Source organism: Salvia miltiorrhiza, chromosome 8 (genome assembly GCF_028751815.1).
Source record: "Salvia miltiorrhiza cultivar Shanhuang (shh) chromosome 8, IMPLAD_Smil_shh, whole genome shotgun sequence".
Lineage (NCBI taxonomy): Eukaryota > Viridiplantae > Streptophyta > Magnoliopsida > Lamiales > Lamiaceae > Salvia > Salvia miltiorrhiza.
Genome location: NC_080394.1, coordinates 2,664,653 through 2,681,107, shown reverse-complemented (window position 1 = coordinate 2,681,107; position 16,455 = coordinate 2,664,653). Strand labels below are relative to the sequence as shown.

At 36.5% G+C, this 16,455-nt stretch overlaps 2 protein-coding genes across 2 annotated transcripts; both read right to left on the bottom strand.

Annotated features, from left to right (window-relative positions):
* Nucleotides 1-597: 597 nt before the first annotated feature.
* Nucleotides 598-1,420, bottom strand: LOC130999973 (YTH domain-containing protein ECT3-like). The gene is made up of 2 exons (XM_057925686.1): nucleotides 1,220-1,420; nucleotides 598-967 (listed from the first exon to the last, which is right to left on the bottom strand). Exons 1-2 carry the CDS (start codon nucleotides 1,412-1,414, stop codon nucleotides 854-856), a joined length of 309 nt encoding a protein of 102 aa, XP_057781669.1. The 5' UTR covers nucleotides 1,415-1,420; the 3' UTR covers nucleotides 598-853.
* Nucleotides 1,421-10,490: 9,070 nt separating this feature from the next.
* On the bottom strand, nucleotides 10,491-11,201 carry LOC130999971 (YTH domain-containing protein ECT3-like). The gene is made up of 2 exons (XM_057925685.1): nucleotides 11,009-11,201; nucleotides 10,491-10,741 (listed from the first exon to the last, which is right to left on the bottom strand). The coding sequence occupies exons 1-2, from the start codon at nucleotides 11,192-11,194 to the stop codon at nucleotides 10,628-10,630; spliced, it is 300 nt and encodes a 99-aa protein (XP_057781668.1). The 5' UTR covers nucleotides 11,195-11,201; the 3' UTR covers nucleotides 10,491-10,627.
* Between the last annotated feature and the right edge of the window lie 5,254 nt (nucleotides 11,202-16,455).

Below are 16,455 nucleotides of genomic sequence, written 5' to 3'. Positions count from 1 at the left end.
TGTTATCGAATTTTACTCTAGTCATGGAGGAGCTCATCTCCGTCGCTTATTTGGCTCTCGCGCTTATCGTCGTGGGGCGGCAGGAGAAGTGGCTCGCCATCGCGGTGGCGCTCATCGGCACCACCATTTTAGCCACCACGTTAGGCACCATGATTTATTGGGTGATTGTGCATCGGATTGAGACCAAGAAAAAGAGGAGTTTGAGGAGGAAGAGCTCTCGAATCAGCCATGGCTCGAGATCAATGTCGATAACGCTGCTCTCTGATTCCGATGTTTTAAATGCTGATTGCAAGAAAATGTATGCAATTTGACCATTTCGAACTAAATCTCTAATCAAAGTAATCATACAAAATACACATCGTTGCAATATAAATCCCAATGTTAATAAGATTTTATATAGCGAATTAGATCCAACTTTTAAGACACTAACGTAAACTAGGGGTGAGCAAAATACTCAAAATTCGAAAACGCAGGTTTTAGCGTCAAATTAAATAAGCAATTTTAGGGATTTTTGGAATTGATTAACGAGACGAAAATCCAGGTTTAGGGCGAGAAAATTGGAGCTGAAAACCGTAGAGATCGATGCAATAATTGAGATTATTGATGGAAGGAAGAAATGTTCTTAAAAGTTTTGCTTCGTCTGGAATACGATGTTGTACAGAATGTGTCGACAACACTCCACAATACACATATAGTATAAAGCAGCGGAAATTTAATGAAAAACGTGACACGATAATAAATTCAGCCCGCTAAAGATAAATCCTGGATCCGTCCCTGCTCATAAGGGCGACTTCTCGTATCCAGTGGAGTTGTTCCGACTGGAATTGACACCATCATCACAGCATTTACCATCTCATTGTTTCTGAAGCCTGCCTTCTCCCTCTTCCTGCATAAAATCGAGTAGGGATGTTGTTGACGTACGGCGCTTGAATATGTTATGCATCCGCAGACCTTTCTTGTAGCTCAACTGAAAAGAGACAGAAAAATAGAAAATGAACATCTTCTCCACATAAATGGCAGCTGCATACTTGGTTGTTCTAACGAACAATTATCACAAAAACTCTTGTAAAACCGGTTTTATGGTGAAAGCGACTTTCCAATGACACAATTCAACATACAAATGACATGTCATTTGTATATTGAATTGTGTCATTGGAAAGTCGCTTTCACCATGAAACTGATTTCACAGACAATTATATATATATATATATATATATACCCTTTGTATGTCTCTTTTGTCAGTCCCTGGCATGTTCTCATTGTTGTGCAATATGGTGAACCTAAAATTTTTTAAGTTTGCCAAATCCTTTATGAAGTGCCACTTCACCGGAAAGCTTCCACTCCGTTTATCTCGCAGCCGGAAATCGAAATCCACATCTCTGTGAAAATTCACTGGGCCAGTCATTTCTGCCATACCACATAACTGGCCACTCCCATCAACCTTGTTTTCACAAAGAGAAAAGCATCTCAGTCAATACTCAAGCAAGCTCATGAAAAAACACAATTATAATGTGAGAAAAATGATTACTGACAAAAAAAAGGAGGAAGATGGGGCAGCCATCAGCAACTGTCTGGGCATCCTCATATGCAGCATTAAGCTTCTTGTTTGCATAGGGAGTGCATGACCACGCGTTACACCTAATACTCTTACGCACATCATCCTCACTATCTGACTTGATTACGAAATACTTTGCAGCACGGTAATAGTTGTTTAACTCATAACAACATCCACATTCTGATGCATGATCGGCGGAATAATATCTAATATCTGTAACCTGTGAGAAAAGAAGCACATATTTTTAATGTCTTTGAACCAAATTTCCTAGGATCTTGAAATAAAACAATCACTCTATCATGAACAAGAATACCTCCTTCTCGTCCTCCTCCTCCTCCGGCTCCGTCTTTAAATCAAGAACGGCATGGTATCTCCTGTCTTGCTCCTCCTCCTCCAACTCTATATCATCAAGGACGCGGAATCTGCAGTCACACATGTTTTAGTTAGTAAAAGAAACTATACAAGAGAAAGTTCCTTTTTCATTACAAAACTAATGTAAAACTACTTAGGAAATACAAACATATCCACAAATAAGCATACCCATTAGCAGCAAAATCATCGAGATCTGCATCGTAGGCTTCATGGAAGCAATCATACTCACGAGAGTCAGAAGGAGAACCGTATATGCCCTGGCTCTCACCCTCATAAGTAGGAAGAACAGGGGATCCATTGATTGGCTTTCCACGGGGCAGCGCAACGCTACTCTCAACGTAACAAGAAACTTCGATAGCTTTGTCATAACTATAAATACCAAGCTCCTTGCACTCTTTCTTAATCCAATCATAAACTACCAGACGATTTAGGACACCATCCCGTCTCTCACCATCGCCAGCCTTTCCACGAAGAAACAAGAACGGCCCGTATATCGTCTGTGCTCCATCCACAGCACCACCAAGAGACACATTAAACACTGCATCCCATCCTTCTCTCCAAACCCAAGCCTCAAAATAGTAACCAGGTTCACTCCCCAAAGGCAAAGACGAAATTATAGGGACCTTATAACTAGCTCCTCGTCGCCTAGAGATAACAATACCTAACAAATCTTCATCTTCAAACTTGACGAGCCTAGAAAAATAGATATGAGCCTTTCGTGGTAAAGGCAAGTAAGAGAAGCTTTCCTCACTATAGTCGAACGATATAACTCTGGAATCGGACTCAGAAAACCAATAACACTTACCTCTAACATGTATGATACTATTAATACAAGAATCGCACATAAAAGCAGGACTCGGAATCTCCTTCCAAGAATCACTTCTTAACGAATACAGCTCAAAAATTCGGGTCGTGTGAAGGGGCCTTGACAGCCAGTAATCCCAAATTCTTAGTATTTTGTAATCATCAGATTTAGAATCATAGCCGACACAACCACCATGATAATAGATCTCATAATTTGGGGATGGAGAGGCTTCCTTGGGAGGGAAAATCTGAAACTGTTTGGTTGTTGGGTTGCAGAGATAACTATTGCCAGTTCGATCGAAGAAACACAACAAACCGCCGCAGGTGTTGGAATAAGTGTATTGGTTTGGATCCAAAAAAGGGAGGTCGAAACTTTCTTCAGAGATTTCAGATAAATCTCGCGGAGAAAGAGGGGTTAAATAATACATACCGGACTTTCCATGCTTACGTTTCACAAGAAGCCGTTTCTCGTTGTCGGAATTATTCATCGTCGATCAAAAATTGATAGATTTAGAAGAAGAAAGGGAATTGAATGGAACCCTAACGCGTCGTGTAACTCCTTGTGTTTGAAAGAGGCAATATTATATATAGGATTCAAGAATATGGGCTTATAGTGTTGCTTGGTATCCAAGAATGTGGGTGGAGCTAGTCCTCTATGAACAGGCTTATAAATAAACATTCGTTTTATTATAATCACAAAGTTGTCGCTTACTTTTAATTTTAAAATTGATTTTCAATTGAAAATTGTCTTTTCAATATATTATAGATTATAGATTTAGCGAATTAGAACTAACTTTTAAGAAACTAACATAAGCTAGTTTGGCAATCCGGACAAAAATTTTTGAACTTGGAAAAGTAGGATACTAGTAATTAATAAGTAATGCACCTGCAACGCAATTCTCAGCCTTTTTAAAGAGTTTTGGGCTTACTTGAATCTTAAATTGTCCTGCCGGTACATTATTTTTGCGTTCCGCTTTTTTTTTATAAATTACACAAGTAAATAAAGAAATTTAAAGCCGGTGAACTCAAACCCAATATCTTAGACTTTGGTTATTAACCACCTATCGCTAAGCCAATACATACACAATTTTTTTTTTTGGGCGATTATCTAAACTACCCACTTTTTTCAAACTATATACCTACTATATTATAATTATTCATCGTCGATCAAAAAATGATAAATTTAAGGGGAGTATTCAATTAAGAATTTAAAAGATTTTGATAGACTTTTTATAATTTATGGATTCTGCTAATTCTATGGATTATCTCAATTATATGTCGAGTTTAGCAATCTATGGATTCTGCTAATTCCATGGATTGTCTTAATTCTATGTAGAGTTTAGCAATCTAGTCTTAATTCTATGTAGAGTTTAGCAATTCATGGATTTTTTTAATTCTATATAGAGTTTAGCATATTATGTAATACTTCCTCCGTCTGCGATATCGTTTCCATATTGTGGACGACGCGAATTTTAAGAAAAATGGTGGATAGTAGTAGATAATAGTAAACATTGTAGTGAGTGGAGTTTGGGCTCCACCATAAAGTTGAAAATTTAAGGTTAAGATAATAAAGTGTTATGTGGACCCTACGACTATAAATGGAAGTAGAAATGATATCGCGGACCAACTGAAATGGCAAATGTGAAAGCGATATCGCGGACCGAGGGAGTATTTATTTAAAAATTCAAACATTTCTGGCAGCAAAAAAAAATTAATACAGTAGTTTATTTTATTTTATTTTATTGTAATGCAATTTTAATTTTAGTGTAGGTTTTTTTTTTCTGTTTTTTAAACTAAAGTAATTTAGGACATTATTTTATTGTAATGCAATTTTTATTTTCAATCAATGTAGGGTTAATTTTTAGTTTCAATTAAAACAACATTAAAATTAAATAAAAATTGAAAATCAAAATTTAAGAGTTGAGGTGTGAAGCTAATCATCTATTTTGAGATTATTGATAAAAGGAAGAAATGTTCTTGAAAGTGTTGCTTCGTCTGGAATACGATGTTGTACAGTTAGCGTCGACAACACTCCACAATACACATATATAGTATAAAGCAGCGGAAATTCAATGAAAAACATGACACGATAATAAATTCAGCCCCCTAAAGATGAATCCTGGATCCGCCCCTACTCATTGGAGAGACTTCTCGCATCCAGTTGAGTCGAGTAGGGATGTTGTTGACGTACGGCGCTTGAATATGTTATGTATCCGCAGACCTTTCTTGTAGCTTAACTGAAAAGAGACGCAAAAATAAAAAATGATCATCTTCTCCACATAAATGACTTGGTTGTAATAACAAGATAATTATATATACCCTTTGTATGTCTCTGTTGTCAGTCCTTGGCATGTTCTCATTGTTGTGCAATATGGTGAACCTAAAATTTTTTAAGTTTGCCAAATCCTTTATGAAGTGCCACTTCACCGGAAAGCTTCCACTCCGTTTATCTCGCAGCCGGAAATCGAAATCCACATCTCTGTGAAAATCCACTGGGCCAATCATTTCTGCCATACCACATAACTGGCCACTCCCATCAACCTTGTTTTCACAAGGAGAAAAGCATCAGTCAATACTCAAGCAAGCTCATGAAGAAACACAATTATAATGTGATAAAAATGGTTACTGACAAAAAAGAAGAGGAAGATGGGGCAGCCATCAGCAACTCTCTGGGCATCCTCGTATGCAGCATTAAGCTTCTTGTTTGCATAGGGAGTGCATGACCACGCGTTACACCTAATACTCTTACGCACGTCATCCTCACTATCTGACTTGATTACGAAATACTTTGCAGCACGGTAATAGTTGTTTAACTCAGAACAACATCCACATTCTGATGCATGATCGAAAGAATAATATGTAATATCCGTAACCTGTGAGAAAAGAAGCACATATTTTTAATGTCTTTAACCAAATTTCCTAGGATCTTGAAATAAAACAATCACTCTATCATGAACAAGAATACCTCATCCTCGTCCTCCTCCTCCTCCGGCTCCGTCTTTAAATCAAGAACGGCATGGTATCTCCTCTCCTGCTCCTCCTCCTCCAACTCTATATCATCAAGGACGCGGAATCTGCAGTCACACATGTTTTAGTTAGTAAAAGAAACTATACAAGAGAAGGTTCCTTTTTCATTACAAAACTAATGTAAACTACTTAAGAAATACAAACATATATCCACATAAAAACATACCCATTAGCAGCAAAATCATCGAGATCTGCATCGTAGGCTTCATGCAAGCAGTCATACTCACGAGAGTCATGAGGAGAACCGTACATGCCTTGCCACTCACTCTCATAAGTAGGAAGAACAGGGGATCCATAGATTGGCTTTCCACGGGGCAGCGCAACGCTGCTCTCAACGTAACAGAAAACTTCGATTGCATTCTTATAACTATAAATACCAAGTTCCTTGCACTCTTTCTTAGTCCAATCATAAACTCCCAGATGATCTAGGACACCATCCCGTGTGTCGCCATCGCCAGCCATTCCACGAAGAAACAAGAACGGCCCGTATATCGTCTCTGCTGCATCCACAGCACCACCAAGAGAGACATTAAACACTGCATCCCAGCAACGCAACCCTTCTCTCCAAACCCAAGCCTCAAAATAGTAACCAGGTTCACTCCCCAAAGGCAAAGGCATACGTAGATAGACGTTATAAGTAGCTCCTCGTCGCCTAGAGAAAACAATACCTAACAAATCTTCATCATCGAACTTGACAAGGCTAAAACCGTCCAGGGTATGAGCCTTTCGCGGTAACGGCAAGTAAGAGAAGCTTTCCTCACTATAGTCGAACGATATAACTCTGGAGTCGGACATAGAAAACCAATAACACTTACCTCTAACATATATAATTCTCTTAATGTAAGAATTGCACATAAAAGCAGGACTCGGAATCTCCTTCCAAGAATCACTTCTTAAAGAATACAGTTCAAAAATTCGGGTCCTGTGACTAGACCTTGACAGCCAGTAATCACGATCCCAAATTCTTAGTAGTTTGTAATCATCAGATTTAGAATCATAGCCGACACAACCACCATGATAATAGATCTCATAATTTGGGGATGGAGAGGCTTCCTTGGGAGGAAAGATCTGAAACTGTTTGGTTGTTGGGTTGCAGAGATAACTATTGCCAGTTCGATCGAAGAAACACAACAAACCGCCGCAGGTGTTGGAATAAGTGTGTTGGTTTGGATCCAAAAAAGGGAGGTCGAAACTTTCTTCAGAGATTTCGGATAAATCTCGCCGAGAAAGAGGGGTTAAATAATACATACCGGACTTTCCATGCTTACGTTTCACAAGAAGCCGTTTCATCGTCGATCAAAAATTGATAGATTTAGAAGAAGAAGAAAGGGAATTAAATGGAACCCTAACGCGTCGTGTAACTCCTTGTGTTTGAAAGAGGCAATATATATATATAGGATTCAAGAATATGGGCTTATAGTGTTGCTTGGTATCCAAGAATGTGGGTGGAGCTAATCCTCTACGAACAAGTTTATAAATAAATATTCAATTTTATTATAATCACAAATTTGTCCCTTAATTTTAATTGATTTTCAATTGAAAATTGTCTTTTTTATATATTATAGATAGATTATGGTTAATTATAGTCTATAGCCTCAATTTTCAGCAAGTTTCAATTTATAGCCTTAATTTTGATTTATGTTTTATATTAGCCTGATCTTTGAAAAATTGTTTAATTATAGTCACAATCACATCAAAACTATAACATTAGCTATTCTTTATGAAATTACATATGAAACGATGGCCGATTTCTACGAAATCAGATCCTAATGTATTCTACATTAAATGGAATTTTCAATGATAGGTAGCCCATTGTCATCGGACCACCGGTGAAGTCGTAATCGTTTCTAAAAGTTGGCATCATTTTACTAACCTTTTGGCGCGATTCCAACGGCACCGATGGTCTTATGACAATGTGCTACCTACTATTGAAAATCCATTTTCGTGTAGAATACATTAGACTCTAGTCTCGAATTAATTAATCATCATTTTAGTTGTAATTATGATAAAGAATATGCCACTAATATAATTTTGGTGCAATAGTGGCTATAATTAAATAATTTATCAAAGTTTAGGCTATACAAAAAATAAATTAAAGTTGAGGATATAAATTAAAATTTATTGAAAGTTCAGGCTATAAATTATAATTAACCCTATAGATTATAGATATAGTGAATTAGATCTAACTTTTAGGACACTAACTTAACCTAGTTTGGCAATTAGGACAAAAATTTTCGAACTTGGAAAAGTAGGATACTAATTAATAAGTAATGCACCTGCAACACAATTCTCGACCCTTTTAAAGAGTTTTGGGCTTACTTGAAACTTAAATTGTCCTACTGGTGCATTATTTTTGTGTTCCGCTTTTTTTTGATAAATTATACAAGTAAATAAAGAAATTTAAAGACCACATGACGGTGAACTCAAACCCAATATCTTAGGCTTTGGGCATTAACCACCTACTGATAGACCAGTACACACACAATTTTTTGGGGGCGATTATCTAAGCTACCCACTTTTTTCAATCTATATACCTACTATATTATTAATTAATGAAAAAATAAGATTAACCCAATATATTTAAGGAAATGAAATAAGAGTAACCCAACTATATTTAAGGAAATAAAATAACATTAACCAAATAAAATAAAATCCAAGCAATAAAATAAAATTCACGCACCTGTAATTATAATAATTACATTTATTGCGCCAAAAAAACACTTATTTCGAAAATTTACTATTATTGCGCAAAAATTACGCAAATTGTGAAAACTAAATCAAGTGGCGAAAAATTACAACCAATAATTCAAATGTAAAAGAGCAATTAACATTTAAAATTACTCAATTAATTCAATTTAAGTGGAAATCCAATCTAATTTGCACAGAATACCCAACAAATATTTAAATTGCGCAAAAAATTCCAACTAAAATTTAAATTGCGCAAAAACAAAATGCCCTAACACTAGCATCATTCCTCAAGATTACAATTCCAAGTTTCCAAATTAAATTCACGCATAAATTCTACCAAATAAAATTAACGTATATAAAATTAACTTGCGCAAATAATAACAATCTTATGTGCAAAAAAAATCCATTAAGAATGTGCGCAAACAAAATTAAGAAAAACTTTGTGCAACCATATTACATCCTGATATGTGCAAATTTAAAAAAATTACATACAGATCTGCGCAATCTCGAATCACCAATTCATTTGTACAAAACATAGCATAAACATAGTATTTTATTAATAAAAGAAAAGGCAATTGAGTCAGACATAGATATTTGGGAAGATGCATACTGGTACAAAATATTACTAATAAAAAATTGACATGGTTATGAGATGTAGTAAATTCAAAAAGTGGGTATTTTGATAATATAGTTTGAGAAAGTTGGAATTCGAGGGTTTTTTAGGACAGTAATTTAGGTTGATTTGAAAATTAGGACAAAAATTTTCGAATTTGTAAAAATAGGACACTATTTTTTTAGAGTAAAATAGGACACTAATTAATAAGTGTTGCATCCGCAGGACATTTCTCAGCCAATTCTCGGCCGAGAAAATGTCCTATTTTTACAATGCTTATTAATTACTGTCATATTTTACTCTGGAAAAAAATTAGTATCCTATTTTTACAAGTCCGAAAGTTTTTGTCCTAATTTCCAAATCAACATAAGTTATTGTCCTAAAAAATCATCTGACTCGAAAAAGTTGGGTACTTTTATGTATTACAAAAACTTGGGTGCAACCAGGTTGACCCGCATCTAAAATAGTGTTATTTATACAGTTAAGATCATAATATGGATTCAAGTTAGGGTATATATCATAATTTAAGTGAGAGTGCAACTGGCAAGACCGCCTCTTTATGTATTACCACATTTTTTTTTATTCTAGTTTTTAAATCAATCTAACTTATTATCTAAATAGCATTCTAACACAACTTTAAAGTGGGGCTTCGTTGATCGAGATTGAATTGTCCTAATATATACCCGAGATTGTATTGGTTTGAGACTATCAAGACTTATAAGTCGTGACTAATCATATGTGTTATTGTCTCGAGATTAAGTACCGAATCGCATTTATTCAAACTAATAAGATATTATAAGACTAATCATATCTAATCTTACAAATCGAACAACCAATATGCTGATTATATCACAATTATCAATTTCTAAATTGTTTGGCGCTTTTAAAACACATTGTTTAAGTTATGCTCCTGTGTATTCAATTTTGTTCTCGAATTTTACTCTAGTCATGGAGGAGCTCATCTCCGTCGCTTATTTGGCTCTCGCGTTTATCCTCGTGGGGCGGCAGGAGAAGTGGCTCGCCATCGCGGTGGCGCTCATCGGCACCACCATTTTAGCCACCACGTTAGGCACTATGATTTATTGGGTGATTGTGCATCGGATTGAGACCAAGAATAAGAGGAATTTGAGGAGGAAGAGCTCTCGAATCAACCATGGCTCGAGATCAATGTCGATAACTCTGCTCTCTGATTCCGATGTTTTAAATGCTGATTGCAAGAAAATGTATGCAATTTGACTACTTCGAACTAAGTGTTCGTTTGGTTCAAGTGGGGGAATGGAAAGGGAATGGAATCAAATAAAGGAGTGGAATGGTAACAATAACCATGACTTTTATTGAGTGTTTGGTTTAACAATGGAAAGGAACCATTAGTAAGGGATTCCCTTTCTTTTGTTTCACCTCTATTTTGAGGGGTAACAAATTGTAATTTAACGAAAAACATGACACGATAATAAATTCAGCCCGCTAAAGATGAATCCTGGATCCGTCCCTGCTCATAAGGGCGACTTCTCGTATCCAGTGGAGTTGTTCCGACTGGAATTGACACTATCATCACAGCATTTACCATCTCATTGTTTCTGAAGCCTGCCTTCTCCCTCTTCCTGCATAAAATCGAGTAGGGATGTTGTTGACGTACGGCGCTTGAATATGTTATGCATCCGCAGACCTTTCTTGTAGCTCAACTGAAAAGAGACAGAAAAATAAAAAATGATCATCTTCTCCACATAAATGGCAGCTGCATACTTGGTTGTTCTAACAAGCAATTATCACAAAAACTCTCGTAAAACCGGTTTCATGGTGAAACCGACTTTCCAATGACACAATTCAACATACAAATGACACTTTGGTAAAGTGTCATTTGTATGTTGAATTGTGTCATTGGAAAGTCGGTTTCACCATGAAACCAGTTTCACAGACAATTATATATATATATATATATATATATATACCCTTTGTATGTCTCTTTTGTCAGTCCCTGGCATGTTCTCATTGGTGTGCAATATGGTGAACCTAAAATTTTTTAAGTTTGCCAAATCCTTTATGATGTGCCACTTCACCGGAAAGCTTCCACTCCGTTTATCTCGCAGCCGGAAATCGAAATCCACATCTCTGTGAAAATCCACTGGGCCAGTCATTTCTGCCATACCACATAACTGGCCACTCCCATCAACCTTGTTTTCACAAGGAGAAAAGCATCTCAGTCAATACTCAAGCAAGCTCATGAAAAAACACAATTATAATGTGAGAAAAATGGTTACTGACAAAAAAAAGGAGGAAGATGGGGCAGCCATGAGCAACTCTCTGGGCATCCTCATATGCAGCATTAAGCTTCTTGTTTGCATAGGGAGTGCATGACCACGCGTTACACCTAATACTCTTACACACGTCATCCTCACTATCTGACTTGATTACGAAATACTTTGCAGCACGGTAATAGTTGTTTAACTCAGAACAACATCCACATTCTGATGCATGATCGAAAGAATAATATGTAATATCCGTAACCTGTGAGAAAAGAAGCACGTATTTTTAATGTCTTTGAACCAAATTTCGTAGGATCTTGAAATAAAACAATCACTCTATCATGAAGAAGAATACCTCATCCTCGTCCTCCTCCTCCTCCGGCTCCGTCTTTAAATCAAGAACGGCATGGTATCTCCTCTCCTGCTCCTCCTCCTCCAACTCTATATCATCAAGGACGCGGAATCTGCAGTCACACATGTTTTAGTTAGTAAAAGAAACTATATAAGAGAAAGTTCCTTTTTCATTACAAAACTAATGTAAAACTACTTAAGAAATACAAACATATCCACAAAAAAACATACCCATTAGCAGCAAAATCATCGAGATCTGCATCGTAGGCTTCATTGGAAGAGTCATACTCACGAGGGTCCTCACCGAACATGCCTTGCCACTCACTCTCATAAGTAGGAAGAACAGGGGATCCATTGATTGGCTTTCCACGGGGCAACGCAACGCTGCTCTCAACGTAACAGAAAACTTCGATTGCATTGTTATAACTATAAATACCAAGTTCCTTGCACTCTTTCTTAGTCCAATCATAAACTCCTAGATGATCTAGGACACCATCCCGTGTGTCGCCATCGCCAGCCATTCCACGAAGAAACAAGAACGGCCCGTATATCGTCTCTGCTGCATCCACAGCACCACCAAGAGAGACATTAAACACTGCATCCCAGCAACGCAACCCTTCTCTCCAAACCCAAGCCTCAAAATAGTAACCAGGTTCACTCCCCAAAGGCAAAGGCATACGTAGATAGACGTTAAAACTAGCTCCTCGTCGCCTAGAGAAAACAATACCTAACAAATCTTCATCTTCAAACTTGACGAGGCTAAAACCATCGATATGAGCCTTTCGCGGTAAAGGCAAGTAAGAGAAGCTTTCCTCACTATAGTCGAACGATATAACTCTGGAGTCGGACATAGAAAACCAATAACACTTACCTCTAACATATATAATTCTATTAATATAAGAACTGCACATAAAAGCAGGACTCGGAATCTCCTTCCAAGAATCACTTCTTAAAGAATACAGCTCAAAAATTCGGGTCCTGTGACTATACCTTGACAGCCAGTAATCACGATCCCAAATTCTTAGTAGTTTGTAATCATCAGATTTAGAATCATAGCCGACACAACCACCATGATAATAGATCTTATAATTTGGGGATGGAGAGGCTTCCTTGGGAGGAAAGATCTGAAACTGTTTGGTTGTTGGGTTGCAGAGATAACTATGGCCAGTTCGATAGAAGAAACACAACAAACCGCCGCAGGTGTTGGAATAAGTGTGTTGGTTTGGATCCAAAAAAGGGAGGTCGAAACTTTCTTCAGAGATTTCGGATAAATCTCGCCGAGAAAGAGGGGTTAAATAATACATACCGGACTTTACATGCTTACGTTTCACAAGAAGCCGTTTCATCGTCGATCAAAAATTGATAGATTTAGAAGAAGAAGAAAGGGAATTGAATGGAACCCTAACGCGTCGTGTAACTCCTTGTGTTTGAAAGAGGCAATATATATATATATAGGATTCAAGAATATGGGCTTATAGTGTTGCTTGGTATCCAAGAATGTGGGTGGAGCTAATCCTCTACGAACAAGTTTATAAATAAATATTCAATTTTATTATAATCACAAATTTGTCCCTCAATTTTAAAATTGATTTTCAATTGAAAATTGTCTTTTTTATATACTATAGATTATGGTTAATTATAGTCTATAGCCTCAATTTTCAGCAAGTTTCAATTTATAGCCTTAATTTTGATTTATGTTTTATATTAGCCTGATCTTTGAAAAATTGTTTAATTATAGTCACAATCACATCAAAACTATAACATTAGCTATTCTTTATGAAATTACATATGAAACGATGACCGATTTCTACGAAATCAGATCCTAATGTATTCTACATTAAATGGAATTTTCAATGATAGATAGCCCATTGTCATCGGACCACCGGTGAAGTCGTAATCGTTTCTAAAAGTTGGCATCATTTACTAACCTTTTGGCGCAATTCCAACGGCACCGATGGTCTTATGACAATGTGCTACCTACTATTGAAAATCCATTTTCGTGTAGAATACATTAGACTCTAGTCTCGAATTAATTAATCATCATTTTAGTTGTAATTATGATAAAGAATATGCCACTAATATAATTTTGGTGCAATAGTGGCTATAATTAAATAATTTATCAAAGTTTAGGCTATACAAAAAATAAATTAAAGTTGAGGCTATAAATTAAAATTTATTGAAAGTTCAGGCTATAAATTATAATTAACCCTATAGATTATAGATATAGCGAATTAGATCTAACTTTTAGGACACTAACTTAACCTAGTTTGGCAATTAGGACAAAAATTTTCGAACTTGAAAAAGTAGGATACTAATTAATAAGTAATGCACCTGCAACACAATTCTCGACCCTTTTAAAGAGTTTTGGGCTTACTTGAAACTTAAATTGTCCTACTGGTGCATTATTTTTGTGTTCCGCTTTTTTTTTGATAAATTATACAAGTAAATAAAGAAATTTAAAGACCACATGACGGTGAACTCAAACCCAATATCTTAGGCTTTGGGCATTAACCACCTACTGATAGACCAGTACACACACAATTTTTTTGGGGCGATTATCTAAGCTACCCACTTTTTTCAATCTATATACCTACTATATTACTCCCTCCGTCCACGAAAAAGAGTCCTGTTTCCCCTCTTTTTTTTGTCCACAAAAAAGAGTCCTGTTTCACTTTTTTGACAAAATTACCCTTATTTTACTTCACTATTTACTTTAGTTGCCATAGATGGCCCCACCATTAATATTTTTAAACACCTCAATTATGGAGACAATTATTCCTTAATTAAACCATTTTTCAGATTAATTAATCCTCCCACCTACCTAATTATATTTGCTGATTCCATTTCATTAAAACCCTAGAAATTTCCTAAGGTTGCGCCGCTCTTTGCGTCTCCTATCTCGGCCCACTTTTCTCCGGAGATTACCACTCCTGCCTCCGATTACTCACCGTCGCTCACTCCTACACGATGGATGATGTGCCATTTCTCAGTTCTCTCTGTAAATCCGGTGCTTCTACCGAAGAATCACCGGATCTGTTGCCATCTCCGATGAATCTCTGTAAATCCGCTGATTCTGCTGCGACCGCCGCGGTTCCCTCTCCGGCGCGCCTGAGCGCCGCTCTCCTGGCTTCATCTCTCTCTCTCACCACTCAGCCCTAAATCCCCAAAATCCAGAATCTACCCTAAATCCCCTAGCTTCATCTCTATCTCTCTCTCTCTCTCTCTCTCTCTCTCTCTCTCACCGCTCCCCTGAGCGCCACGACCGGAAGGCCACCGCCGCAGAGCCCAGTCACTTCTCCGTTCACAGCCGGACAGCCGCCGCCGAGCCCAGTCTCTTCCCTGGCGAGGATCGCCGCCGCTGACCGCCTCTCTCTGCGTCGTCCTTCATTCCTCGCTCTCTCTCTATTTCTCAGGTAACAACGACAACCCCTCGTTGTACCCTCAAATCGCCGCCTCTCAGAGCTCGAAACCCTGATTTCACCGCCTCGCTCCACCTGAGCTTGAATTTGTTTTGGTGGAATTTGTTGTCCAATTTGTTGTTGAATTTGTTCGAATTTATTTTGAATATCCAGAAAGTTGTTGAATTTGCTGGAATCGAATTTGTTGTATAGAGTTTGAATTTGTTGCTGTAATTTCCTAAATTTGTAGGTGGAATTGATTTGTTGAATTTGTTGTTGGGATTTTGATTTGGATTCAGGGGATTTTAAATTTGTAGGTGGATTGCACTTGATTAGCTTTTTTTTTTCTTAAATTTGAATTCAGTGCATTGTTTTACAGTGCATGATTGAATTTTCATTTTAAGTGTATTCAAGTTTGTTTCTTAAATTTGAGTTTGTTTGAATCTGAAATTTTAGTGCACCTTAATTAAATCTTCACTTTCAGGAACATAAAGCAATTAATTAAGTTTAGAAGTTAAAAGGATTAAGCATTTAAAATTGTTATTAACACTACCCCTATAAATTTACTTCTCTCTCCACTTACACCTATTTTAACAACTTTCTTAAAACCCGTGCCGAGTCCCAAATGAGACTCTTTTTCATGGACGGAGGGAGTATTAATTAATGAAAAAATAAGAGTAACCCAACTATATTTAAGGAAATAAAATAACATTAACCAAATAAAATAAAATCCAAGCAATAAAATAAAATTCACGCACCTGTAATTATAATTACATTTATTGCGCCAAAAAAACACTTATTGCGAAAATTTACTATTATTGCGCAAAAATTACGCAAATTGTGAAAACTAAATCAAGTGGCGAAAAATTACAACCAATAATTCAAAAGTAAAAGAGCAATTAACATTTAAAATTACTCAATTAATTCAATTTAAGTGGAAATCCAATCTAATTTGCACAGAATACCCAACAAATATTTAAATTGCGCAAAAAGTTCCAACTAAAATTCAAATTGCGCAAAAAATTCCAACTAAAATTCAAATTGCGCAAAAACAAAATGCCCTAACACTAGCATCATTCCTCAAGATTACAATTCCAAGTTTCCAAATTAAATTCACGCATAAATTCTACCAAATAAAATTAACGTATATAAAATTAACTTGCGCAAATAATAACAATCTTATGCGCAAAAAAATTCCATTAAGAATGTGCGCAAACAAAATTAAGAAAAACTTTGTGCAACCATATTACATCCTGATCTGTGCAAATTTCAAAAAATTACATACAGATCTGCGCAATCTCGAATCACCAATTCATTTGTACAAAACATAGCATAAACATGTATTTTATTAATAAACGAAAAGGCAATTGAGTCAGACATAGATATTTGGGAAGATGCATACTG